Source organism: Polypterus senegalus, chromosome 8 (assembly GCF_016835505.1).
Source record: "Polypterus senegalus isolate Bchr_013 chromosome 8, ASM1683550v1, whole genome shotgun sequence".
Taxonomy (NCBI): domain Eukaryota; kingdom Metazoa; phylum Chordata; class Cladistia; order Polypteriformes; family Polypteridae; genus Polypterus; species Polypterus senegalus.
This window is the reverse complement of record NC_053161.1, coordinates 81179576-81207227: the sequence shown is the minus strand read 5'-3', so window position 1 is coordinate 81207227 and position 27652 is coordinate 81179576. Positions and strand designations below refer to the sequence as shown.

Genomic DNA, 27652 nt, shown 5'->3' with positions numbered 1-27652 from the left:
ACAAAGTCAGATGAAGGCATTGCCCAACTATAATCCTCACAGTTTAAGTCTGTGTTGAAGTGGCTATTTCACAATGCACTTGTAAGGAATTATTTTTGTTTTTTTGTTCTTTATTTCGCCTTATACAATTTCTTGTATTAGGAATTTGTTAGTTTTCGCATAACCCTTGGAGTCAGGGCGCAGGGTCAGCCATTGTACAGCACCCCTAGAGCAATGGCAGGTTAAGGGTCTTGCTCAAGGGCCCAGCAGAGGAGGATCTCTTTTTGGCAGTGACAGGGATTCGAACCGGCAACCTTCTGAATACCTTAGCCTCAGAGCCACCACTCCGCCCCCATTACCTATTATATAGGTATTGAAATACTGTGATTTGAAATACATACATTTCATGTGTGATCCGTGTCTAAAACTATCTGTTTGTAAATATACAATGACAGAGGAAATGCAAGGCAAGACATGCTGAACACACAGCTAAAAGAGAAAATGTTTTCAAATCTTATAGTAATAATAAGTCCTAAGTGTAGGATGTGCGAAGCCCAAATATCCCAGAAACACTTTGATAAAAGGTGTAACGAAACAAGTATGCTTTTATTCAAGAATACAACCAAAAAATAACTAAATTGCTCAATCGACATGTTGCTGAAACCCAACTATCAGTCAATATAAAGTAAAAGATGTTTGCATACGTGTATGTGTTTCACTTTCAACCAGCTGCTGCTGTCATGGATCTGTGCAGATGGCGCAGTGGATAAAGCTACAATTTAGTAATGGTAAGGTAATATCGCATCTTTTCTGTATTTAGCAATTTGAGATGTGAGCCACCATTATTATTATTATCATACTATAGAACAAAAACATACATTTGATGTAAGACTAACATCTTCTTTAAAATTATAGATCTTGTAAAAGATATTACTTCACACAGGACATTCATATCACATATCGTTTGAACAAATGTTTTTATTCAGTTTTATTCTTGGATTCTTGAATAAAAAAAAAAATCATTCAAATGACATGTTGATATGAATATAACATCCACCATAGACACTGCAGTGTCAGTTTGCTCAGCAAGACACCAAGAAGAAACTACTGTGATGCGTTTGTGAGTCTGCATTTATCCCTTCAGCACTAAGTTTTACAAATACGATAAATTTACACCGGCTGTTACAGACTTGAATCAAATGTATGTTTTTATTTTATAATAGTAATAACAACAACAACATCTCACTACTCAAAACTGTAAATGTGAGGAGGACCCAGGATTGAACCTGCACCATCTTGAGACAGCAGTCTTTACCTCTGCACCAGCAAAGTCTACTTTGAAGCCCAACTATCAATTGATACAATTTTTTACACATGGTCAGTAACATATAAATTGAATCTTTTTTTTGTTTGGTTATATTCTTGAATAAAAGTGCACTTTTTTTGTTATACCTTTTGTGAAAATGTTTGATATTTGGACTTCAGTCTTCACACATTATATACTTCACGTCAACATTTTGTCAATTGTTACTATAACATGAAAAAAGTTTCTGTTTTAGTTTTGTGTTTAACATTTCTTGCCTCACATTTCCTGTCATCCTACATTTACGGATTGTCATTGATACAGACCACACATGAAATGTATGCATTCCAAATGAGGATATATTATTTACCTTCTACAATTCCAGACACCTCTCACCCAGATGAGCTGGGAGAACATTGTGTCTGACCTGAGCTCTGTCTGTAGGGGATGGAATAGCAGGCTGCCTGTGCCGATTGTGTGCTGATGCAAAACAAAAGACGCTGATGAGGAGGTGTGAATGAATTCAAGAATATTTTCGTAGGCTTCAGAGATTGTAGTGTTAAATTAATTTTGCATCTTAGCTTGCAACAAAAACAAAACTGAACCTAATTTCACAGTGCACAACAGCAGCTTATATATGCAACACTACATACTCGGTCTGAAATCAAACCTCAACTAGATCTACTTTTTTCAAAAAGCAGACAATTTAAAAAAATATTCTACTATTGATTAATATTTACAAACTCTGTAGTACCAGTTATATCACAAAAGGTACTGTGGACTTTTACACACTTAAACCATTAAATGTTAATTAATTGAAAAGAAAAAGGAAGCGAATAAACATACAAAAGCAAATGATGATATTTAGGTAAATACCCTGTAAATTCTACTTTGACTTTAAACATCACTTATATTTCTTTATGCAACATACCAGATCTCCTGTTAACTTGATTTTGTGGAATGATGATTTGGCATGAATTGGCATCACTTGTGTTCTTGATTGGATGATTCATGATACAGATGACTCGAATGACCTGCCCCGATTTGGTTACACTGTCTTTTACATAGCTTGGATCACAAATCAGCTGTTTACAGCGAGCAATCTGGCAAATAAAAGAAAAATGTTACATGTCGACTTCCGAGTTATGCACTTCTATAAAACAGTAGCACTCTTGCACATTGAATTTCACTTACAATAAATACAATTTTTTGGAGTCTATATACATGTTTTTAAGGGGGTGATCCTGCTGAGTAGATTCATTGTTTTTGAAAACTGTGTTAGCACAACACAAAAGACATTTAAATATTGGTTAATGAAACAGTTATTTACTAATAAATATCAGACTTACTATACTTTGACTTCAGTCATTTTACTGTTTTAACTCAAGTCATACAGATTTGAGTATTATTTTTATATTGTGCTGACGTATTTATCTAATGCAATTTACAATATAAGGATGAACTAGATAACAATTTTTAATTTTCTTTTCTGCATCTGTCCTGTTTTGTAGCTTATAATAATCTGTACACTTCTACTAATCCATCTGCAGTTATGGAAAAGCATCCACTTCAAAAGTTTTGTTTTTGTTTTAACTTCTGTTTCTGTCATGAGAGACAGTATATGATATGTCTGTTTAGAACAGCACAAATATTACAGTGAGATAATTCCAAAACAGTTAAATAGATTCATCATACACCACTACTGACGTGCTGGCACAAGTACAAATCTGTACTCTTAACTTCTGAAGTAATTAGTAAATCACTGCTTTGTAATTTTCATTTAGTTTCATTTTTGTAAAAGTAGCCTTATCAGTTTCTTTTTAATTAACTGAATATATATTTTAAATACGCTGCTCAATGCCAAAAAAAAGCTTTTTTTGGTAACAAGTCACAGCTTCTCCCATACATGCACAAGTTCGATGAATAAAATAAGATCATCCAGAAACTCAATGTACTCAACACCACTTTATTTAGGCACAAGCTCATAAAGAAAGCTACGATTTTCTCATTTCCCAAAGGAAGAGTATCCTAAAATCTGCTCACGTCAATCAAATGCCTTTCTACATGCTTTAAAGTGTACGATCACATAAGGACATATCCTACATAACTAAGACAGGTGTTTTGTTTTTTTTTTTTGCTGATAGATTTAACATTAAATATAATCAGCTTCATTACTTTGTAGTAAATGTTTTTGGGGTTAATGATGCAGGTCTAATATTACTGTGGTCAAAATTACCCAGATTTAACTTGCTGCTGCTTCATGATTTACAACTCAATATACAAAAGTAATTTTTGGAATCAAGTCTATTATGAATATTTTACTGATCACACTTCAAAGTTGAGAATTTCAGTAAATTCTTTACATGAAATTTTAGGCTAAATGAATTGTAATGATTGATAAATACATTTATTTTCCCTTCACAGAAAACAAATTTCAAATATTACCTCGCCTTCAGACTTCACTCCAATTACTTTTCCATTTTCCATAATGATTTCTTCAATTGGTTTATTTAACATGTAGGTACCTCCATAAATGGCACTTAATCTAGATTAGGTAGCAAACAACAATTTATTAAAAATGGATATGTCGAGCAGAAATCTACATTTTAAATGAAAATTTCAACAATATGTCACCTTGCAAAACCCTGCGGCAATTCTCCCAGACCATAGAGAGGATAGAGGTATGGACTTCTGCCATATCTGGCCAAAGATTCACTGTACAGCTTAATTCTGTTGACTGATTCAAGGCATGGCTTGTCTAAGTAGCTGAGGATCAAAAAGGGTTGGTTTGTGAATTGTTATTTATGCAATAAATATAAACAGTTGCAAGAAAAAATATATACCAAATATATTTTGAAACTAGTAAGTAGCATTTTTCCAGATCATAAAAATGCAAATACCATCATAATATGCCCACAAAATCATCAAAATGACTGCAGCTAGGTGAAGTAATAGGTTCTACTCACTCGTCTGTCCTATATAGTGCAAGTGCATGACCTGTAAAGTCAATTATATCTTGGCCCAGGTCAAATTTTTTATATACATCTCTCATTGTTGTCTTTTTCGGGTCAACACCTTCAAATGTCTTAGGATCATTTTCATCAAAGTTTGCAACATATATTAAAAATTTCCTGAACCGTCTCTTCTCAAACAATCCCATTAAACCTAGAAGAGAAATGATAAGTAGATTAATGCTTTGTGTCTCCTACTTAAGGAAACATTAACAATACATGAAAGAGACACTTTCCTCTAGGCTAAAATACAATTAATGACCACTTTATTATTCACACCTATCCAGCACCAACTTGGTCACCCATGTAACTCTGAACAGCCTAAAATCATGACATATGAATCCTAGTCCATGCTGTGATTCTGTATCCCAATCAGTTGAATGCAATGGGCTGGTCCACTGACTATCCATGGCAAACTACAAAGAATTGTACATTATGATGTGCATTTTATTGCAACAATATTGTGCTTAGGTAGAATATAACCAAAAAAGAACAATGCATTTTTTGTATCTGTAACAAGATAATTTTCTTTATACAGCTCCTTCTGATCATAAGTTGGCTGACCTTAGCCAGTCAGCAACTGACATGAAGTCAATTTTTTTATTTTTTAAAATGATATAGGTGAACAACAACATATTTCACTAAAATAATCAATTCTAAAATAAGAGATTCACAGCCTATTAGGATTCAAAAATAAAGACACAGCATAAAATGAAGTTGAACTAAATGTTTAGCTACCAAGTTAGAATGAATAAGGCTGGTTAGACAAATTATATTACGCACAACAGGTCTCAAATTTGGTCTATTTTCCTTCACTCATACTGAATGAAGAATGTGTGCTGACATGGTCTGTGAGGTAACATGTGAGTAACTCCACAATGAGAATGGGAAGGACTTATAGCTTGGCTGCACATTTCTGAAGTGCAGTCCCCTTCAGAGGTCTCAATTATGGTGGTATGAATACTAATTCATGGTTCTATGAGCTGGCACATTCCCACTCACTGACAGCAAAGTAGCCTTAGGAAATAAAACTAACTATACATTATCTGTTAAGAATAGCCTGCTATGGAAATAACTGTGGGACATCTGACAGTGTCATTTAACAGGTTGACATCTTTTTATATGTGTTCACATGTCACTGTCTAAATCTAATCAACTTAAAACAGTTGATGATCTTCTCCATTGTCACCTCATGCGACACGTGTCCAAGCATAAATGGGGTACACCTTTTGTGTTTTGAAGACTTAAATTCCTACTGACTACATGTTTATTTTTTTTTATAAGCCTGCCTAAATTAGTCATTTATGCCTTATTAGGAAATTTCACATAGGACAAACCTCAATCAAATTGAAAAGCAGCCACATCTTTTAAGAATTCAGGTTTACTTACTTGAAGCTAAGGCCTCTGTTTCAGTAGATGGGACCTTGTGAATTCTGCCCCCTTTGTACACAAAGCTTCCCTCAATTACCTTGAAGTCAAGGTAACGGGTCACCTCGGTCAAAAGCAGCATCTTCACCAGCTGACCTGAAGTAAAACAGGAATTTTAACATTTAACGTAACAGTCGGTTTTCCTGAAAAATGTGCGTCTCTTTAAAAAATAAAACTTGAAGCATTCTAGAACACTAAGTAGGGTTATTCTGCAGAAAGATTTCAATACACCAGTTCTTATTAGTTATGCCAAAAACTCCTGTTTTCCCCCAGTCTCTTAGCAGTTTAATTGCCATTTTCTGGATGTATCCAGGTTAGCAGGTTGCGCCCCCGCCACAATTCCCAAATCATCTTACTTTACACATCCAAAGATCCGGCATTTTTTCTCTAGAACAAAGTGCCATGGCACAACCAACAATGGATGGGATGCTAGTCAGTCATAGGGTGCAATCATTCTGAAGCGGTTTTGTTTTACCAAAAAAAATGTACAAGCTGTGTGCTATGCAGTGTGAGGGAAACAAACGCGTTAAAAGAAATCCTTATAAACAGGCTCCCTACAAACAGAAGGCAAGCAGGATACTGACGCATCACAAGCAGCATAAACACAGGACTATGAAATGTAGGGGTACTCAACCTGTTTTACCTTTATTTAGTAGTAGTACTACCAGTCTCTGATCATCATGCTAGAGAGTGATGAACACATGCTGTACTCTGTATTTGCGACACTAATGGCCATATAAACCTATAATAATCTGAGCCAAAATGATGCATTAATGGGAGGAAAAGTCAAGCATTACAAACTGAGGTGTGCTTCCCACTGTACATTAGCTAAGCGGGTGAGCAATAAAAAAACACAATTGCAAATATTAAAGAAAACAGGGCGATTAACCTTTCACCCCGAAACAAAGATAAATATCCAGTAGCAGCATGGAATGATTTGATGAGAGCCACTCAGTTTATCATTAAAGCAAAGAGTACTTGCTCTGAATTAGTTTTATATTCTGTAATACTGATATAGAAAAATGCATGAAAGAAAATGAGGTGGGCATCAAATAATAAACAATAATGTATTTAAAAATGCCTGCTGCTTTGGGAAGCAATACTGCTTTGTTTCCAATTTCTTCCTTTACATATTTTGGCAAAATGAAATCTATACATAAGTCTACAGTAAATTTTGTTTATTGAAATGCAACTTATTTCATTTGTCTGAACAGGGGAATCAATACGTTTGTCACAATTGATTGAGGAAAAACACACAATAATTCTTTAAAAAAACATTTAGGAATTATTATTATTACCAAAAAGTCTGCTTTTTGGACAAACTATTATAGCTCACTAGCCATGCTGTTTATTTTAGAGATTTTTTTTTATCCCTCTTTTTCAATGGTATTTATTGTGACAACCATTCTTTTCAAATTAATATTATACCAAAAAAAAAAATCAATAATTGTCACATTGGTCAGACCTTGAAATGTGAACCAATATTAAAATGAAGTATTTCTTGTTTATTCTCTCCCACATTAGATTCATTTGATGGATGTGAGAACCCAAATAACCGGTGGCATTTACTTGTTGTTAGCACAACATATGATCAACAGTTGAAGAAGTCGAGTCTTTTCAGTTTAAGCAAACAGAGACAAAGAGGTGACGTGTTCAAAATGACATAGCGAACAGACACAGTGAAATCCAAATTGTTAACAGGGATACAACAAGAAAACCCAGGGTCACAGATGGAAATTGTTACAATAAAGTAAAATTCACACAAATGTTATTTTCACCCAAAGAATCACAGGCACCGGGGGAATAATCTGTTAGTACTGTGGCAGATAGTGGTACTTTCAAATCTCAATTTCATGTTATTTTGGAGAAATTACATAAATAGGATCAACACGCTTATTGGGCTGTTTTTAAAATCATTCTAATGTCATTAAAATACTTTATTCGGGTCATTTTTCAACAAATCTGGCAAGCTATGTAGTCTAGTCATTTAAGAACTGGACTGTAAAATATACGGTTGTCCATGCAGTTCACTTTGTGACTAGGCCAGTCACCTAACCTTCCTCTGTCATTTTCCAATGGCAATATTGTTATGTATACAGCAAGAACCATTGACAATATTGGTATGTATATTACAGTTCTGCATTGTGAAGCGGGACTCAGTTCACATTAAAAATCTTTTAATCCACTTCACATTTGAAGAGGTGCAGGAGACTATCCAGGTACCATTGGACACAAGGCAGGAAACTGGCCAGTCTATCAGAGGGGCTACCCATACAAAAGTCAATATGGAATCACCAATTATGTACAGGGAAAATGTGCAAACTTCACCTGCCCAATGTCCGGGCATGAAATTTGAACCCATGATGCTTTGGTGAAAATTTCATCAATTTTAATAAAAAAATATCTGTAATTATGAAAAAAACAACCCAAATAGAACAAGCAAGGTTTCGATAACAAAGCTTGACTACTGAATACAACCTGAATCACAGGTAACTTTGTCTGTCTTAGTTTTACAGTCAAGGACATCAAATATTAGTGATACTTTGAAAGAATAATTTAACTTGCATGTTTTATTAAAAATAATAAACAATTACTGCTGCATTGTCTTTGGCCTTTCAGTAATGTTTTCTTGTTTATTTAATATAGATAGAAAAATACACTGTGCATGGTAGATAAATTATTTTAAAATATTTTTCCATTGTGAAACTGAACAATTCAAAATGTCCAACAATTACTTTGTGCTTTTAAAATCAGTCAGTAGTCATTACCATTAGCCATAAGGAACTTTGGAACAAGGTCCACATTCCAGTCTCTTCCTTTTCCCATACATTCTGGGGGACTCCCGGGGATAGAAAATCTTTTGTAGAGCTATTAAAAAAAAAAAAAAAAGATGAAATTACCAGTAAGACTGAGTTTCAGTTCTCTCTTTTTAGCAGTATTTTAAGATAAGCAACATAAAAACAGTAGGTGTGTCAGTTTCACACCACTAAAATTTAAGGATGTCTACAATAATCTTATTATGTTAGTAGGGGTAAAACACAATGAATTAACACTTTTTACTTTGTGAATATTATTTAAATAATTCAGTGTTCTCGTGTGATACTTGAAGTTTTACAAATGCAATAAAGTTTATGAGCCAATCAAGGCAACATTTAAACTGCTGAATAAAGCAAACCGACCTTAATTGTTGCAATTAACAGTGCATATACCAGAAATGGAGATAATAATCCTTGCACTGTTCATTTGTAGGGTTGATACATTTCCTCATCCACCCAAATAAAGTAGTTTTTGATGTAACTAATAAAATTCATATTACTTCTCCTAATTAATAATCCTTTATTTCAATAAAAATAAAGATCTAGAGACAAAAATAAAGCAAACCGGTCCACCAACATTTGTTAAGCATGCTTCCTGTTACAGACAGTCTTGTTTGAGACAGCACAAACTAATAGATTGCACCAGAAAATATACTTTGTAATACAATAGTTTACTACAATAAAAAGTAATCCTCTCATGATAATAAAATTACATTTGTAACAAAAGAAAGGACTTCTGACAAGCACACATAGAAGGCAAGAACAACAAAACTGAATACAAAATTGAACAAAAAAACTAAATACTCTGTAGCTAAATAAGTTACTATAGTCCACTCAAGAGGTAATACAGTTACAATTTTAGGAACCAGAACAGAAAAAGCAGGTTTTTACCCTCAAAACTGAGCCAACACTCATAAAGAGGTGAACAGCTCTCCATATAAGGTTTCTTAGATGTAATAAAGCAGTATATACAGTAGACAGGCAGACTGATAGCACTGAGAGCTCATAGAATTAGTATCTGTAACTTCCCAATGTACCTCAGCAATTTAAAATAAATCCAACTCTGTTAAGTGGCGAGATGGTGAGCAAGGTGGTTATGGATAACCCAGAGTTATACTTGACACAAGGTGGACTGAACATAAACTTCAGTTTAACTCAAACCTAATACAGTAACAAGAAAATCATACACTGTGTGCACAATTATTAGGCAAGTTGTATTTTTGAGGATTAATTTTAATATGGAACAAACACAGTGCTATCAGTCAATCCAAAATGTTAATAAACCTGAAACCTGAATGTTTCACAACGGAAATGTGAGTGTGAACATCATCAGGGGAATACATATGTGCGCACAATTATTAGGCAACTATTAGTGTGCAGATTTATTATGCAACTAAAGGAAAAATGAAAATTTTCCCATCTCACTTGTTTATTTTCATCTGTTATAGTGAGAATAATAAACAAACACCTCAAAATTTACAAATAAACATCTCTGACATTTCAAAAAAAATAAATCAATCAATGAATGACCAATATAGCCACCCTTCTTTCCAATAACAGTCATAAGCCTTTCCATTCATGGAGTCTGTCAGTTTCTTGATCTGTTGACGATCAGCTTTTTGTGGAGCAGTGACTACAGCCTCCCAGACACTCTTCAGAGAGGTGTATTGTTTTTCTCCCCCGTAAATCTAGCGTTTAAGAAGTGCCCACAAGTTCTCGATAGGGTTTAGGTCAGATGAGGAAGGGGGGCCATGTCATTATTCCTTCATCTTTAAGGCCTTTACTGGCTGGCCACGCAGTGGAGAACTTCGATGCAAGTGATGGAGCATTGGCCTGCATAAAAATCATGGTCTTTGTCCTGTATCACTGTTTGAAGAAAGTGTCTTCGAAAAACTGGCAGTTTGGGAGTTGATTTTGAGTTCATCTTCAATGCAAAAAGGTCCAACTAGCTCATCTTTAAAAATACCAGCTCATACCAGTACCCCACCTCCACGTTGGAGTGGAGCTCTGTGCCCATTACTGATCCACAGGTCCATCCATCTGGTCCATCAAGAGTCACTCTCATCTCATCAGTCCATAAAACCTTTGAAAAAAATCTGTCTTCAGATATTTCTTGGCCCAGTTTTGACGTTTCAACTTATGTTTCTTGTTCAGTGGTGGTTGGGTTTCAGCCCTCCTTACCTTGGCCATGTCTTTGAGCACTGAACACCTTGTACTTCTGGGCACTCCAGGTAGGTTGCAGCTCTGGAATATGAAAGTACTGGAGGATAATGGGTTCCTGGTAGCTTCACGTTTGATTCTTCTCAAATCTTTGGCAGCTAATTTGCGTCTTTTGTTCTCAACACGTTTCTTGCGACCCTGTTGACTATTTGCAACAAAATGTTTGATGGTTCTGTGATCACACACCAATATCTTAGCAATTCCAAAAGTGCTGCATCCCTCTGAAAGACTTTTTACAATTTTTGACTTTTCAGAGTCAGTTAAATCTCTTTTTTGGCCCATTTTGCCCGAGGAAAACTAGCTGCCTAATAATTCTGCACACCTTGATATAGGGTGTGGATCTCCTTAGGCCACACCCTCCCTCATTACACAAATACACATCACCTGACGTGCTTAAATCCAATAAGCATTCAAGTTAATACAGCTTGGAGTTGGAATATACGCATTAAAAATGATATGGTCAAAATACTCACTTGCCTAATAATTGTGCACACAGTGTAAGTTACCTAACATCCCTTCAGTCCTGTAGGGTGCACATGACCCAATTAATTCAGCCTTATACACGTTTACATACACCCACACACTCTTGTGCCATATCCTTGACAGGCCTTGTCCCCTGTTAAGACGCAATCCCATGATCTTACACTTTCTAGGCAGGCCACACAACTGTAAAACTATCTGACTTAAATTCTCTGTTCAGCTCCACTTGGCAGACAGCTGGTAAGACACACAGCTCTAACAGCGCTTTATGAAAGACCAAGTGTCTCCTGGATGCAGTCTACAGAAACACTAACAGTTAAAGGAATAATACAAGTCTTAAATAATGAATAAAAATTAATCAAAAAAAAAAAAGTTACTTTATTCTGCATAAGAATTTGTGGTGGATAACCGTGGTTTTCCCAGCCAACAGAACTTAGTGTAAGCTTTCAGACACTGAATCTACAATTCAGCCTAGAGAGGCTGGTATAGTTTAACTCGATTCAGTGACTGATCCTGTTATGATGTACTAGTGCAACTGCCTGTAAAATAATCACAATGCTAGCTGCCAGGTCCAAACAATTCCCCACTTTAATTGTTCTGCTTGGAAAATACTGACAAAGAAATACTGAGTTAGTTTAGATAATATTCTTCAATATTCCAGTGCAATTATGGAAATGTTAGATTCCAAGACAACAAAAATCTATCATCTGAATGTACTTAATACTTTTTCTGGTCATTCTTTAACTAGGCTCTTAACTTTTTTCTTGATGCAAGGCCCTTCAAAGTATGCAAACAAAACGTAACTCCCATTGCAATGGTGTATGCAGGGAGGGTCTCTCCTTTGGGAATATGTTCAGTATGTCCACCAACAACAAATACAGCCCTCAAAGTCCTACCACATATGACTGTCAAAGGGCCAGCAGAAACAGCCACTTGCAGTCACTTATATGCCCTCATTTACACTTACATTTCCCCATGCTGCCTCCACCCATTCACTTTGTTAATATTTTTCCAAACTGTAAAAATTGCAGCATAATATCAGCAATTTCAGAGATGAAACAGAAATCCTTGCAATATATATATATATATATATATATATATATATATATATATATATATATATATATATATTTAGATTTAGATATATATATATATATATATATATATATATATATATATATATATATATATATATATATATATATATATATATATATATATATATATATATATATATATCCAGAAAGTTGCCAGGCAAACTGAATAGAGCATCACTGGGTTTTTTTTTTCTCTAGCCCCTCCCCCATGCAAGTAAACCAATCATTAGGATCTTGAGCAATGATGAATAGTTACATTTTTTTTTTTTTTAACTGGTGATTGAACAGATTTTGAAATTGGGAGCTCCTTTCCTCCAAAGCTACAAAAACAATTATTAGGTCCGTTACAGCTCTGCTTAATGAATTATTGAGAACATATCTTGAGTATTTTTTTGTGCAGTTCTGGTCACAGAGCTTCAAAAAATACATAGCAGCAATTGAAGCTGTGTAGAGAGCTACCAGGTACATCACAGGACTTAAGGACATATTGTACTTTGACAGACTCGAAGAATGAAACTTGTTCAGTCACGAGCAGAGGAGACTGCGTGGGGACCTAATCCATCTCTTCAAAATTCTTCAAGACACTGACAAAGGAGATTCAGTAGGATTCTTTCAGTTAAAGGCGAGACACCAGTGGAAATTAAGGGGAAGAGCATTTAGGACTGAAGATATTAGGAAACACTTCTTTATACAAAGAGTTGTGGGAATCTGGAACAAACTACTGAGCTATGTAGGCGAAGCAGAAACATTGACACCCTCTAATAAATTTCTGGATGAGATATTGGGAGAACTTAATTAACTATTAGCAAATCCAATGAGCTTCATGTACTATATCAGCCATCACTAAATGGCGGACCGCGGCCTGGACCCAGACCAAGTGACAGCACCGTCTGGACCGTGACACCTTTCTGATAAATGAATGAGAATGACTGACAATATAAATGCAGTGTTTTTTTCCCCCCCTTCTTGAGGTGGGCACATCTATAATTGCCAAAGCTTATTTGTATTTTTTCAGACAGGTACTTTTTAGTTTTATTCAAATGGTTCCGTTTCCTTTGACTTAATTTGAATGTTGGATGTTTACTTTTTATTAAATAGAGTTGTTTGTTTTATATGTTTATGTTTAAAATAATTATTTGTATTCCATACAAATACTAGGCTCATTAAATTCAAAGGTTCAGCATGTTTAATGTCCTTATTGAAAACTGAAAACGTTTTCTTTGTGATACAAACACCATCATTAAAATAGTAAATACATGAAACTAAGCAGTCAAATATCTGCTTGCCGATGCATTTTCCCTCACATCAAAAAATTCTTGCAACTGCTCAAACTGCATGTGTAAAAAGCATTTCAGCTCTGAAAGTTTTGTGTAATGTTGGCTTGTTCTCCCAAGTCCTATCACTATTTACATGCCACCCCCTCATTAATATCACTGCAGGCAGCACAAGGCTTTGTGTTTTTATGGTGGTGTCTGCTTGACTAATTTAAGCTAGATATGCATACATGGATTGTGTCCTCTCTTGCACAGAGCATCAGTACTGGCAGTCCAGTCCAATTTATCATCCAGCTGAACTCCCAGGTATTTATAGGTCTGCACTTTCTGCACACAGTCACCTCTGATGATCACAGGGTCCATTAGGGGCCTGGGTCTCTTAAAATCCACCACCAGCTCCTTGGTTTTGCTGGTGTTTAGTTGTAGGTAGTTTGAGTCGCATCATTTAACAAAGTCCTTGATTAGGTTCCTATACTCCTCTTCCTGATACTGTATATTTGCATTAAAGTGCCTGAAGAATGCAGTTATCACTTTAAAAATAACTGAAATCCTAACTGAATGATCAATTCAGAAATGTGTTATTCTTAAAATTATTAATGTAAAAATTCATTTTGCTTATCCAATAGTGTGGAAGTGTTCACGTGATTGTCTTGTAGTAGATACAAGTGTGGACCAATCTATCTAAATGTTAGTAAACACCTATTTTTTGTGTTAACTTCTCACAGTTAATTAATAAACAGCTTTAACATTCATCCACATCACCGAATGACAAGTTGATTTTACAAGCTTAGTAGATGCTCAGGTTCTAAGGGTTCTTTGGCTCTCTTAATATAAGCAACAGTTATCTATGATAAAAGAAAAGTGCATTTGGATGAGTATTTGCAACTGTTCAAGGAGACAAAAATTAAAATTTACAAAGTACAGAGAAGCAGTCGTTCTATGGCATTTAAGAAACAAACAAAATGCAACAGTTGCTCAAGGGGTGTTAGCTTCTTTGAAAAGGCCTCTATTCTCATTCTGTGTAATTTATTACCCGTATTTTGAGCTATAACACAATAGCTGAAAAATTGCACAATGTGTGTAGGGAAGAAACAAGAAGCACTGGTGAGCAAGTGAAAATAAAAATGATCTGCCTTTACTTATAGTATCAATTGCATTACAACACAGTGACATATCATATCAATTTTCAAGCAACGTGTCTGCTTCTGACAGCCAAGTCTGCAACCAATGAACAAAAAACCAAAGCACATTAATAGAATCTAGTCATTTTCACAAGTGCTGTAAGAATCTGGATGTTCAATGCATGCTACATCTGCCTTGCCAGCCTTCACTAGTATTCTGGCACAATTCAATTTAAAGCCCCAAACAAAGAAGTTTGTTTTGTTTCAATGCTGTCTTCAAATTAACTTTCAAAATTAATCTCAACACGAGACCTCTTAATATAAATAAAGGATAATATATCCATGTTCCTTGACTGCTGTAGACAAAAATGATATAATTTACTCAATATTTTTGGACAAGATAAATTCTTGTAATAAGGATGGGGCAGTAATTTGTTACCTTGGACTTTAGGCACTCAAGGCCCTTTCTGATAATAGAGATGGGATAAACATACAAAGCCTGCTGTATGAAGGCATCCTCCACTTTGCCCTAATTTATACTCCAGGGTGGGCTAAACATTGGAAGTGATTTACAGGTTACTGAGCAAAACAAATTCTATAGCCTGTACCTATAACAAACCGTAATAGCTAGCAACACCTTCATGTAAATATGACTTATTAAGAAGTTAAAAATCAGATGAGAAAACATTTAATTTGCTTTTTCTGAGACAAGACAATTAAAGTTGATCTGAACCAAACCTTTGACTTTGTCTCAAAATGCTGGTCAAACCCAGCCATTGACGCTTTAACAACTCTGATAAGCATATTCTGTGAGCTATCACTGTGTTTAGATGCCCATCTTAAGAGTGAGCTTTTGTCTAACTAGTAGATGATACACACTTATTTTAAAACTTCAACAAGTTGTGTTATGTATGACCTGTTCCTTTAGCAATTGATAATAAATAAGCAACAATTAATATCTTTGGGATTTAACATGCTATACCCCATCATGGGCCCGATACCGCTATAAGCAGCGCTGGCCCTGAACTGGATGGAAGTAATACTCCACTCAAAAGTGACCATTTGTGTATGTATTATTCACTCTGCATTATTTTCAGTGTCGACCGTAAGAATTTTAATCTCAAATGAGGCTAAATAATATACAAATTTGTTAATGAACATACCTTATTAGGTTTACTTTATTTTAATTAGTTTGGAATGTGTTGTTTTACTGTGTGTTTAAACAAATTAAGATCTTTACGTGCATGCATTATGCAATTAATAAGTTTGTAATTGCATTTTATCTGTGTTTGATCTGTGAACTTGTTATAGTGAATAGTGCAATACAAGACTATACTAAACTGAACTAAATTCAATTGAACTGAAACTGGTCAGTAGTTCTGCCCTGTAATAATTCATTCATTGGCTATCATAGCACTTTAAGTAAAACCAGCATTGCAGTGTGTAGTCTGAGAGAGGTAAACAGTTAAAGAAAGGCAAGTGAAAATATTCTCAGGTGTAAAATATGCAGAGCATGTGTGTATATCTGGGATGCCTCAACAAACACAAGGTCAACTCACTGATGTGGTTTCACAAGCTGCCATTGAATAATAACCACAAAGTACTGCATTTATGACACTATGAACATAATGACAGATCAGGGTGTGGTTGTCCCTTCAATTAAAAATGTGATACACAAGAGTTGATAATAGATATTTTAATTATATTTTATCAAAAAACGTGAGCTTGGGACATTGTGGGCATACATATGGATTATGCAATCCAATTTATTGGGTACTTTTTGATGAGTATTTCAATATGTTTCACTGTTGTTCAATTTATTTTCCTATCATACCTGGAATTTTGAGATCTGTTGTTGTCTCAGCCATCAGTACAAATGATGTAGAGTGGGTAAGACACAACAATAAATTTTAGGGTGAAGTGTTTCTTCGGATAGCTTTAGGATGTTATATTAAACATATATAACAAACATATTAAGGGTACTTTAACAGTTCTCATTTACAGCAGGGGGGAATCCTGGTTCAGTCACCATCTGTGTGAAGTTTCCATGATCTCCCCAGCTCTACATAGAACTTACTTAATGTACTCTAGTAACCCAAAAATATACAATACAAAATGATCCCCATATGACTAAGTTGAGGTATGTGCTTGAATGTGCTCTGTGATGGCCTGGCAGCACAGGGCTGTGTTCTACTTTGAGACTGATGCTGCCAGAATGAGCTTCAGCACTCCAAAACAAATGAACAGCTCTGAGAATAAATGCATAGATACAAAAATTTAGCATACATAATTATACATTCTTCATTTGTGATAGAAATAAGTATTTTCACTTGAAATCATGTAACATTTGTCACAAAGATTAAAACAAAATGAGCAGAGAAAAAAAGTTGAACTAGTCCAAATACATGTTCAAATATTGTCTTTGAAAGGAACTTTCAGACATAAGTAGGCAAGCAAGGGGAAGATAATAGACTTCGTGATAAGACTGCTTATCTAAATGGAAGGAAAGGAGCAAGCAAATTTTGGATATTTCCAATTGGATTCATTTTTAAAATGATGAATTAGACAAACTTATGCAACAACCCAGCACTGTAACTCAAGTCTTGGCAATCGCTTCTCAACATCTTCCACCGATGCTATCCTGACAAGGTAGGTATTTCATGCTTTTAGAGAACACTGATAGTGTCTGTAGAATCTAGCATCAACAACAGGCATGACTTTGTTTATTCTCCATTCAAGTGAACAATAGACTTCTGTGCCTTCAAAGGCTAAAATTACACCAGTATCAAAATACGACTCATGTTTTCCTCTACCACTCAAGTGTTTTTGTCAACAGTTTGAGAAAGTGTTTGGGTGTTTGTTTTCCATGCCAGTTAAGGGTATGAGGAGGGGAAAAAAAAAATTCCATTGAGCACTTGTACATATTTACTCAATCAGAAAAGAAACCAAAAAGTCTCGCTGCTAGTATGGAACCTTAACACCAAAACTTACTATATGAAAGACCATTATCACCACTGAGAGCAGTGCAGATGGGAGATTTCAATTCTTAAAATCTGTAGTGCTATAATGCACAAATCAGTACCCAGCAGACAAAACAACAAACTAACTTAGGCTACTCAAACAACTGAAAAGCCAGAACTTCCATCAGATTTGTGTTGTGCCAAGGATGAACAGCCACAAGCACATTAGGCTAACAAGCACATTCCTCCACTTCTATTAAATGTCTTTAGTGGTACTTGGTTTAGAGGTAACACATTGAGTCCAAAGCAAGGGAACACTAAACTAAAAGTTGTGCTATCTTGGCTGTTTCACCTATGCAGAGATTAATTGCCAAGTGTGTTAGGTACAGAGCCAACACAGGCTGTTCTTTCATGGTAAAATGTTAGTGTGGAGGAAAAGCCCTCGGTTCTTAAAATTATGATATGCAGTTCCCATTCTCACTCAGAGCCATGTACTGAAGCTAAGAAAGGTTACAGTTCACAGTCTGCATAAGTGCAATGTGAAATCCCAAGAGAAATGCTCAAAGAAACCCATTTTAAATCATGACTTGATCAACAGCTTGTAAAAATATTTGAAGATGAAACTCTCTGCCTAATCTATACTAATAAAAGGCAAAGCCCTCACTCACTCACTCACTGACTCATCACTAATTCTCCAACTTCCCGTGTAGGTAGAAGGCTGAAATTTGGCAGGCTCATTCCTTACAGCTTACTTACAAAAGTTGGGCAGGTTTCATTTTGAAATTCTACATGTAACGGTCATAACTGGAACCTACTTATGTACATATATGCCGACCATAGCCTGCAGCTCAGTTGCCGTGTGAGGCAGAGTTGCGTCCCTCATCGTCACGCCTCCCACATAATTGAGTGCCTGCCCATATAAGGCCGTACATCAGCGGCAATCCAATGGAAACACTCTGCCGCTAAATATTCAGACGAAGATGAGATGGTCAGGGTGGTGTTTGGAACAAACTCAGCGAAACTATGAGAGAAACTTTTAATTGTTGGGTCTTAGCTAACATTTAAAAAAAAGCAGCGGACATCGCGAAATCGCACGGGATAGCACATGTGCTCTGAGCGGCTCACGTCAACTGACTTTGCAGGACTGGGAAAGGTAAACCCGTGCATGCAGTGTGTGATGTCTCAGACACACTACTCCGCTGCGAAGTTCGGTTATCTGAGCTAACATTAAATAAATCCGTGGGCATCACGAGATCGCACGGGATAGTGCAAGTACAGCTGAGAAGCTTCGATATATGTGTGTGTGTGTATATATATATATATATATATATATATATATATATATATAATGAAAGCTGTTATCTTTACAACGGTTGACACACACAGAATGTAACTTGAACACAACACGTCCTCCAAATACGAACCTGATTGGAAGAAACAATGATAATCAAATCCTTGATGACAGCAACACTCATAACTAGTCACAAAATAATTACATTGACAATCATGTTACGTTATTTTTAAAATGTTTTCTTTTCTTTTTCATAACTTCTTTAACACAGTACTCTGCTGCGAAGTGCGGGTATTTTGCTAGTAAACCCATAAAGTCCATCATAACATTTTACAGTTGAATCAGTGTCCTGGGTTTTGTCGTGTCTGTCTTTTTAGTTAAAAATAGACAATTATTGTATATGTAATCTTAGTTTCTAAATTAAGCCTACTTTTAAGTTAAAACCATTGATAAAGTGAATTTGAAATAAGCACCAAAATCCTAACGTAAAACAGTCAGGCAAGGCTTAAAATATAGTGAGTGCTTTTGTGGGGTCTCGCAAACATAGTTTTTTTGCCTAAAGTAAGTATTTAAAAATCAAACTTCCCAATGCACAAAATGGAAGCTCAATCAATGGCATAGAGAATAGAAGATGTTATTCTGTAAAATTTTAATTCCACTATAAATGGAAAAGACAAGTAACAGAACTAATTCAAAATAAGCTGTTACAATTACATTGAATTACCCGATCCTTATGTTTGTTAGGCTCAGTTTTACTGACATTTATATAATTAAAGACAACTATTAACAAGACTCACCACTTTTATGAAAAGCAAAATTACTTACATCGTCCAGTGGAGTAATAGATGCACTTTCACCTCCATAGTAAGAGTTGCGATCCATGTGAAGGACTTTCTTCCCATTCACTGACATTATACCTGAGAGAATGCATTCCTGAAAAAACAAATTATACATGTATGAATAAGAGAGCACAAAATTTTAGTAGAACATTATCATGAATTCTGAGCTGTGATTTCAACAAATTAGTGCACAAATTTAAAATGTTAATTTTTGTTTCCCACTGTGAAATTTAATTGAAAATACTCTTGTGTTTAATCTCCTTTCATTAAGCATGCGGTGGCAAAGTGGCAGTGTGGTTAGTGCTGCTGCCTTGCTGATTTAGGACTTGGGTGTTTGAATCTGGTCCAAGCACGGTCTGTGAGGAGGTTATATATTTTACTTGTTTTTGAAGGAGAAATTTGCAGAGTAGTCCAGTTTTCCTACAACATCGCAAGTGCATGCAAGCTTGGTGAAGAAGTGACTTGTGTGTGTGAGCTGGTGAGAATGCCTAGTGATTTTTTGGCAACACACTCAGGTTTAATCCCTGCTAACTTGACTAGCAAGGGGTGCCTTATCAATGATAAACAGAAAAATGGGCCACTTTCACTAATCCAAGTTGTGTACTGTGTAAAAACCTAACAGGACTGAAAGAAGATTAGTCTTTATAACATTCAAAACAGTTTGGGCTAACCTGAGCCACTGATGTGAAAGAGCAATGTAAGTGCTACCAAGATGACTCCACCCACATCTCAGCACAGTAATACTTAAATTCTATATTTCTAAATAAAAGGATTTTTTTAGGTCATGTACAACCCCAGTCCCAAGAAAGTTGCGAATCTGTGTAAATTGTAAATAAAACCAGAATGCAACAATTTGCAAATCTCATAAACCTATACTGTATTTTATTCACAATAGAACATAGAAAACATATCAAATATTGAAAGTGAGACATTTTACTATTTCATAAATAAATATTAGCTCATTTTGAATTTGATGGGAGCAACATGTCTCAAAAAAGTAGGGACAGAGGCAACAAAAGGCTGAAAATGTTAAGTGCTACTAAAAAGAAACAGCCATATTAGGTTAATTGGCAACAAGTCAGTAACGTGATTGGGTATAAAAAGAGCATCTTAGAGAGGCAGATTCTCTCAGAAGATGGACAGAGGTTCACCAACCTACAAAAAGCTACATCTACTAAATGTGGAGCAATTTCAGAATAATGTTCTTCAATGTAATATTATAAAGTCTTTGAATATTTCATTAGGTACGGTAGACAGTATCACCAAAAGATTACAAGAATCTGGAGAAATCTCTGTGCGCAAGGTACAAGGCTGAAAATCAATATCAGATGCCCATGATCTTCGGGCCCTCAGGTGGCACTGCATTAAAAACCAGGCAGGAGTCTGTCATGGCAATCACTGCATGGGCTCAGGAACACTTCCAGAAATCAATGTCTATGAACACAATTTGCCGTGCCATCCACAAATGCAGGTTAAAGCTCTATCATGCAAAAAAGAAACCAAAGTAAACATGATGCAAGAATGCCACCGTCTTCTCTGAGCCAAGGCTCATTTAAAATGGACTGAGGCAAAGTGGAAAACTGTTCTGTGGTTTGACAAATGTAATTTTCAAATTCTTTTTGTAAAACATGGACACCATGCCCTCCAGATGAAAGAAGACTTGTCAGCTTTTAGTTTAAAACCCTGCAGCTCTGATGGCATGGAGATGCATTAGTGCCTAAGGAACTGGCAGCATGCACATCTGGAAAGGTGCCATCAATGCTGAAAGGCATATACAGGTTTTAGAGCAACATATACTCCCATCCAGGTGATGTCTTTTACAGCAAAGGCCTTGCATATTTCAGCAAGACAATGCTATTCCGCATACTGCATCTATTAGAACAGCATGGCTTCATAGCAGAAGAGTCTGGGTGCTGAACTGGCCTGCCTGCAGTCCAGACTTTTCACCAATTAAAAACATTTGGCGCATCATGCAACAAAAAATACAACAAAAACAACCCAGGGCTGTTGGGCAGCTAGAATCCTAAATCAGACAAGAACGGGACAACATTCACATCCCAAAAATCCAGCTATTGGTCACCTCAATTCTCAGACATTTATGGACTGATGTTAAAGAAGAGGGGATGCTACACAGTGGTTAGATTGGCACTGTCCGAACTTTTCTGAGAAGTGTTGTTGCCGTCAAATTCAAGCTGACCTTATTACTTTCTTAAAGTGGTACATTTTCTCGGTGTAAATGTTTTCTATGCACTATTATGAAAAAAAATGGTTTATGAGATTTGCAAATCATTGCATTCTGCTTTTATTTACATTTTACACAGCATCCAAACCTATTTAGAATTGGGGTTGTAGTTTTGCTTCAAAATAGCCAAACAGTTACTGATGGTAGAACTTCAATAGTATCATCATATTTCGCAGATGTCTTTATCCAAGATGACTTACTGGAACACAGGCAAGTTAAGCAACTTTCTCGGAGTCACACAACAAGACCGCTCAGTTTGAAGTCCAATACCTCAGGTGCTAAACCACACTGCCGGCTAAAAACGTGCAGCAGAGACCTTTGGGAAAAGTGCTGGCAAAAAAGAGCAGCCATCTAACAACCCAGAATGGTAGGTGTTGGGAACTAGTCTTTCAATGACAGAAATCTGAATTATTCCCACAATTACAGTACACACATAAATATCTCATTCAAATTTACTTGAATAGTTCTGATAATAGATCTCTACAAAATGCAGACATAAACAGTCTTTTAAGCGCTAACTCTGGGTGGCCAAACGGCTAAATGTAAGCCATCCTACATTCACTGCTTCATTTGATGGCTATCACACGGCTAAGCTGACTCAGGGCCATATTAAAGTAAGAGAATGCCAAGAATTCAGAAAAGTGAACACAGAACAGATTTTTTAATGCTTCCAGTTAAAAACACACAAGCAAAGTCAAAACAAATTCCAGCTTTTCTCTTACCCTGTACCCTGAAACTGCTTTTATGTTGTCTGCAGAAACAAACCACCTTTAAAACAATACTTTTCAATCAACAACTACTAGTCAAAACAGGAACTATATTAAACTAAATGCTAAAACGAAAAGAGGTACTGCGCTTTAAAAAGACAAACCAAACAAAACAGAAAGTTGCAAGTGGCTACAACAGGAGAGTAGAGGACGATTTGATTTCACCCTTACACAGTTAAGTGCTTTATTTGGCAACACTTTACTTGTGTCTCTTATTAAGGTGTACTGCGTAATACAATTCTGAGTGTAACTACATTGTAATCAGGCATTACTTACAATTTTAAATCAGGTATGGAATAACAAGGAGTAGACACTATGACAACTCAAACGCACAGCAGTCATGCAGTAACACTGCCTAACTGTACTGCAGTTACACACTAATGAGGAATTACAGTGCAAGTACATATAGAGGCAAGCGATGTGTTGGATTTATTTTTGGTCAGTGAGAAATAAGGCAGTGAAACGCTGAATGATAGGCTTGTTTAAGCTGTAAAAGCTTTACACGAGATCTTGAATATTGGGTACGTGATGCTGAATGCAGAAACAGTAGTATTTGGAACTGGGAGTCAGTGAAGTACCCTTAAACCAGAGCTGGCCTGGAAGAGGAGTGGGTCAAAGGGAGCCACTTTACAAAAAGCATTAAGACAAGGGAAATCTTTTATATTCAGCCAGCAAAGGGAACGGAAGAGTCAACGGCTCAAGAAAAAGACATAACACACAGTACTACAGACCTCCAGTGCCAATTTAAATGCAACAAGCCAGCAGCTGGGAAAGGAGACCATCGAAAGCCTAGGCTGAATATGGGGTTCAAGCAGAGTTAGTAATGGCGACAGTTCATAAAACACAGGAAGACACAAAGTGAACATTAGAGATCTAAACAACAACACACCATAACAGTGACACCACAGTCTCTTAAAATACACAACAGCCCAGCTGTGGACCGAATGGCGAATAGGATGACAGTAACAGCTCAAGACCCATGACCGAAGCTGAAAAAGATAAATGACAGAAAGTAAAGGGAGAACAATAAAAACCAATAGAATAGAATCGATACAATACCAGAGTGCGCTGCAAACACAGCCACTAACCATTTTAAAGGAACACCAACTCCCAGCATCACAGTGTAAGCTGGTTTTCTAGTTTGTAACCACAAAGGCAGAAGACAAGTGATGCGTTAAAAACACAACGGTCATCAGAAATAAAAAACGGCACTGCATACAGGATTAGGTTTTAAATCGTTACAACTTTAAATCGGTGCTAATTATCAACCAGACATTCCCAAGTCATTTGATGCTGGCACCATGACAGATGAACCAAGTACGACATTACAGCTGTAGGATTTTCAAATGCACAAGTATAGTTTAACCTTATCTTCAAAGGTCTGAATACAATAATCTAAACCTTCTGTGATTTGCAACAAATCTGCCACAACCTGACTAAAAAGCAATATACTAAAAAATGTTCTAAATTAAAACTACTTAACCTTACTCTGAAACCCAACTTTTCCAGCCAAAGTGTAATCAATTGCCATTAAGACAACAAGACAGCAATGCCAGGACAAGTGTTTCCCTTTGTATCTGTCAAATTAAAAAACTAACATTCTGCTGCCAAAATGTTGATGTTCGACATTGCACATGTTCGCTCTGTGTGGAGAAGTAAAAGTACCTTCTGCACATCTCCAGGCTGTTCCCAAAGAGAACACCATTTCATTTACTTCCTATGCAGTTTCAGATTTCTTGATACGCATTTGAAAAACGTCTACTGCAATTTTTTGTTTTATTTTAGCAGGGGAGGCTGGACTGGGACCACAGAAAGGTGGGGAGGCCCTGCACATGGCAACAAAAGAATAAAACAACAAGAATAAACAATGAAAAGCACTTACAAGCATATAACACAGATATCTAATCTTCAAGTCTGCCCAGTTATCACCTAACTGATTTTTAAATGACAGGTGCATTAAAATACAGAATTCTGAAGCAGCAAAGGGTGTATTCGAATCTAACCCTGTGACTTTGTAGAGCAAGTCAAAGATCAGAGTGGAGCCCTTCTGGATACAATAATACACTCCCCTTCTTAGTTAATATAATTGAACTGTGCAGTTTCTCAAAAAAACCTTTTCAGCTTTTATATTTGTGAAACCAATGGCCAAGCAGGACGGGACAGTGAGGCAGCATTCCCCAGAGACCATGCTCAATTCTTGGCTGGGCCACTATGGGTACAGAATTTTCCAGTGTCTCTATGGTTTTTCTGGCCATCCCATAGATGTGCTTGCTAGTTTAATGGGCACACAGTTTCGCTTCTGTCATGTGATGGACTGCTGTTTTATTCAGGCTTGATTCCTGCCTTGTGTGTGCTTCCCACCAATGTTAGTGACTTAAGAAAACAACACATATATATAGTTTCTAACTTTTTTTTTTTTTTAAATATGTAATGTCTAAAGAACACTAGATTAGTTGTCTACTAAATTCCCTAAGGGTTAAAGCAAGATACATTCATTTGCAATAATTCATGCCACACCTTACGGAAAAAGGTTAAAAAAAAAAAAAAAAAGGAAGAATATGGACTATAGTTGTGATTTGCTAAAACTCAATATACAACGTTCTGACAACTTCAAAAACCCTCATTTTTATTTATTTATTTATTTTTAATAGCAAGCTCAACAACGGTATATCCCTCCCTTTGCCAACTCCATAGCAATAAAATACAGAAATAAGTGAAACAAAAAGTGTGGCGGGGCATTCAGCTTATTTTTCAAAGCACAGGTGAGGAGCTGGAGGCAAGTCTTTCCATAGATGTACGCATACTTGGGAATATTTTAAAACGGTTTAGTAGTTTCAAGCAATCTAAAGAAGACGTTATTTGCCATTGGGAAGAGCACTATATAAACAAAATGTTGAATTTCTATTGGAGTGCTTTGGATTAGGAAGTGAAATCAACCCACCATATGGAGTCACCTAATGCGAACAATGTTACTTACAAAAGGAAAACAGACTTACAACAGCAATCCAATGTTCCAACTGTAACTAGGTCTACTGACAATAACGCTATAGAAGAATAATCAGGAACAAAACAAACAGACTGCTTTAAAAAATAGGACATTCGGGATGCAGCACTCAAACTGCAATTTTCACTTGTTTGATACAAAACTGAATATAACCCCGCTTAACACGATCGGTAAAGATTGATGGGACAAAAACCCCTGCTGCCAAACTTACTTTACTGCGTAAATCATCGCAAATGAAGACCAAATTTGAATCCTCGCAATAGCGTTGCGATTGAAATGCATTTAAAGAAAGTTATTTTTGCTGAGGTCTCATTCTCTAAATGTTGCGGGGTACTAACTTTTAGATTTTCACTTCTTGCCCTCCAATGAAGAGAACACATATCACACTTTGCGTATCTTCGCTGCCTTACACACCCATAGTGTGTGTGGGACTTTGTGCCTTAAAGAGCTGAAGGCGACATTCGCCTCCACCCATGAAAACTGAAGGGCCTTTCATTCACTATGAAAGAAACTAAGTTTAAAAAGGCCAAGTCACTCTCCCGATGTCCTCGGTAGTCGCACCTGCCTAATACAACTTCCATGCCTCCCTACGATAAATCGGGATACCGCACACACAATGATTATTTCCCTTTTTCTATCCCCCAACAAGTGTGAATTTGTGGAGATTCGTCTCAACCCTTCCTGTTTCTGAGCGAAAAGAATCACTAAACAGTTCCCTGCTTTCTGAGCACCGCTTTCAATACTCATTGGGTCCAACAGAATGAGTTTTAAAACCGAGCAACATATATTTTCCAGGAACACCAAGTCAAAAATTATTGGGCCTTTTCTTCCTTTCAGTCTTTCTAATCGGGCCCACCAAAAAAACGGCTGCAGCAGAAACCAAAATCATTGTATTTCTAACTATGTTATGCACTCTCATTCGACCGCGGGTCAGTTTTATATATACATATATATTTTCTTTCCAGATTCCTCACCGTAAGTCCGGTTCCCAAAACGATTACATCGTACTCCTCATTCATTTTTGCTGTATTTCCCTCCCTTCAATTGCAGGTTATGAACAGAAAATGGAGATCAGCGGAGCTGTAAGTGGAAGAAGAGCCAACTCGACGTCAAAGTAGGTCGCGAGGAGGAGAGGTGGGGCCGGCGCTGCCAGCCTGCAATCAGGGGCGGGCTTTCGTTTGTGACGTCAAGATATCTGAGCGCATGCGTGCGTGCTAGGTGTTTCCCTCACCACTCCCACTGCTCCATAGTGCAACGTGGGAACGATTCGCGCACTGTTTGAGTGGTACAGTTTATGTTAGTCGTAGTCGACGAATTGGTGAAAAAAACTGCGTTCGAAAGGGAAATAACACTAACAAAACAAAAGTGGATGCATGTTCTCAGCTTTGTAGTTTTATGAAGTTTATTATGTTTTCCAATAAATGTGGGACCACTCGGTAATGATCAGTGATAAGTTAGAACTGAAAGCAGTGAAGCCGCCACCAAGATGCAAGGTAATAAAGGTTTTATACTTACAGGGTCAAATCTGTGAGTTTTTTTTTTGTGACATTATTTTGATTTTAAAACATAGTTTTGCTTCATGGTACATCCACGTTTTAAACAGTGTGTCACAGGCAGCTGCAGTTTATCACTGGATACAAGGCAGAAACCACCCCTGGGTGGGATGCAAGTTTACTTTAGGACTAGAATTTCCAGTTAATGTTTAAAAGAAAGTCAGAGTCTTAAGAAAACCCAGACTATTGCCAGTAGTACATATCAAGGCCGCCTAAACTAAATCGGCAGAAAGCTGTGAATCAAGAGTTGACCAGTGCCAGTGCTCC

General features: G+C 36.4%; 1 protein-coding gene across 1 annotated transcript in view; it reads right to left on the bottom strand.

Moving 5' to 3' along the window:
* gdi2 (GDP dissociation inhibitor 2) overlaps window positions 1-26966 on the bottom strand; it is a 40369-nt gene extending 13403 nt beyond the window's left edge. Inside the window, exons 1-8 of the mRNA XM_039761346.1 lie at window positions 26807-26966; window positions 19806-19913; window positions 8490-8589; window positions 5683-5817; window positions 4249-4447; window positions 3917-4048; window positions 3728-3827; window positions 2214-2385 (exon numbers count right to left, since the gene is read on the bottom strand). Of these exons, the coding sequence (XP_039617280.1) occupies window positions 2214-2385; window positions 3728-3827; window positions 3917-4048; window positions 4249-4447; window positions 5683-5817; window positions 8490-8589; window positions 19806-19913; window positions 26807-26851 (991 nt within the window). The 5' untranslated portion in view covers window positions 26852-26966. The remainder of the gene's footprint in view (window positions 1-2213; window positions 2386-3727; window positions 3828-3916; window positions 4049-4248; window positions 4448-5682; window positions 5818-8489; window positions 8590-19805; window positions 19914-26806) is intronic.
* Window positions 26967-27652: the final 686 nt, after the last annotated feature.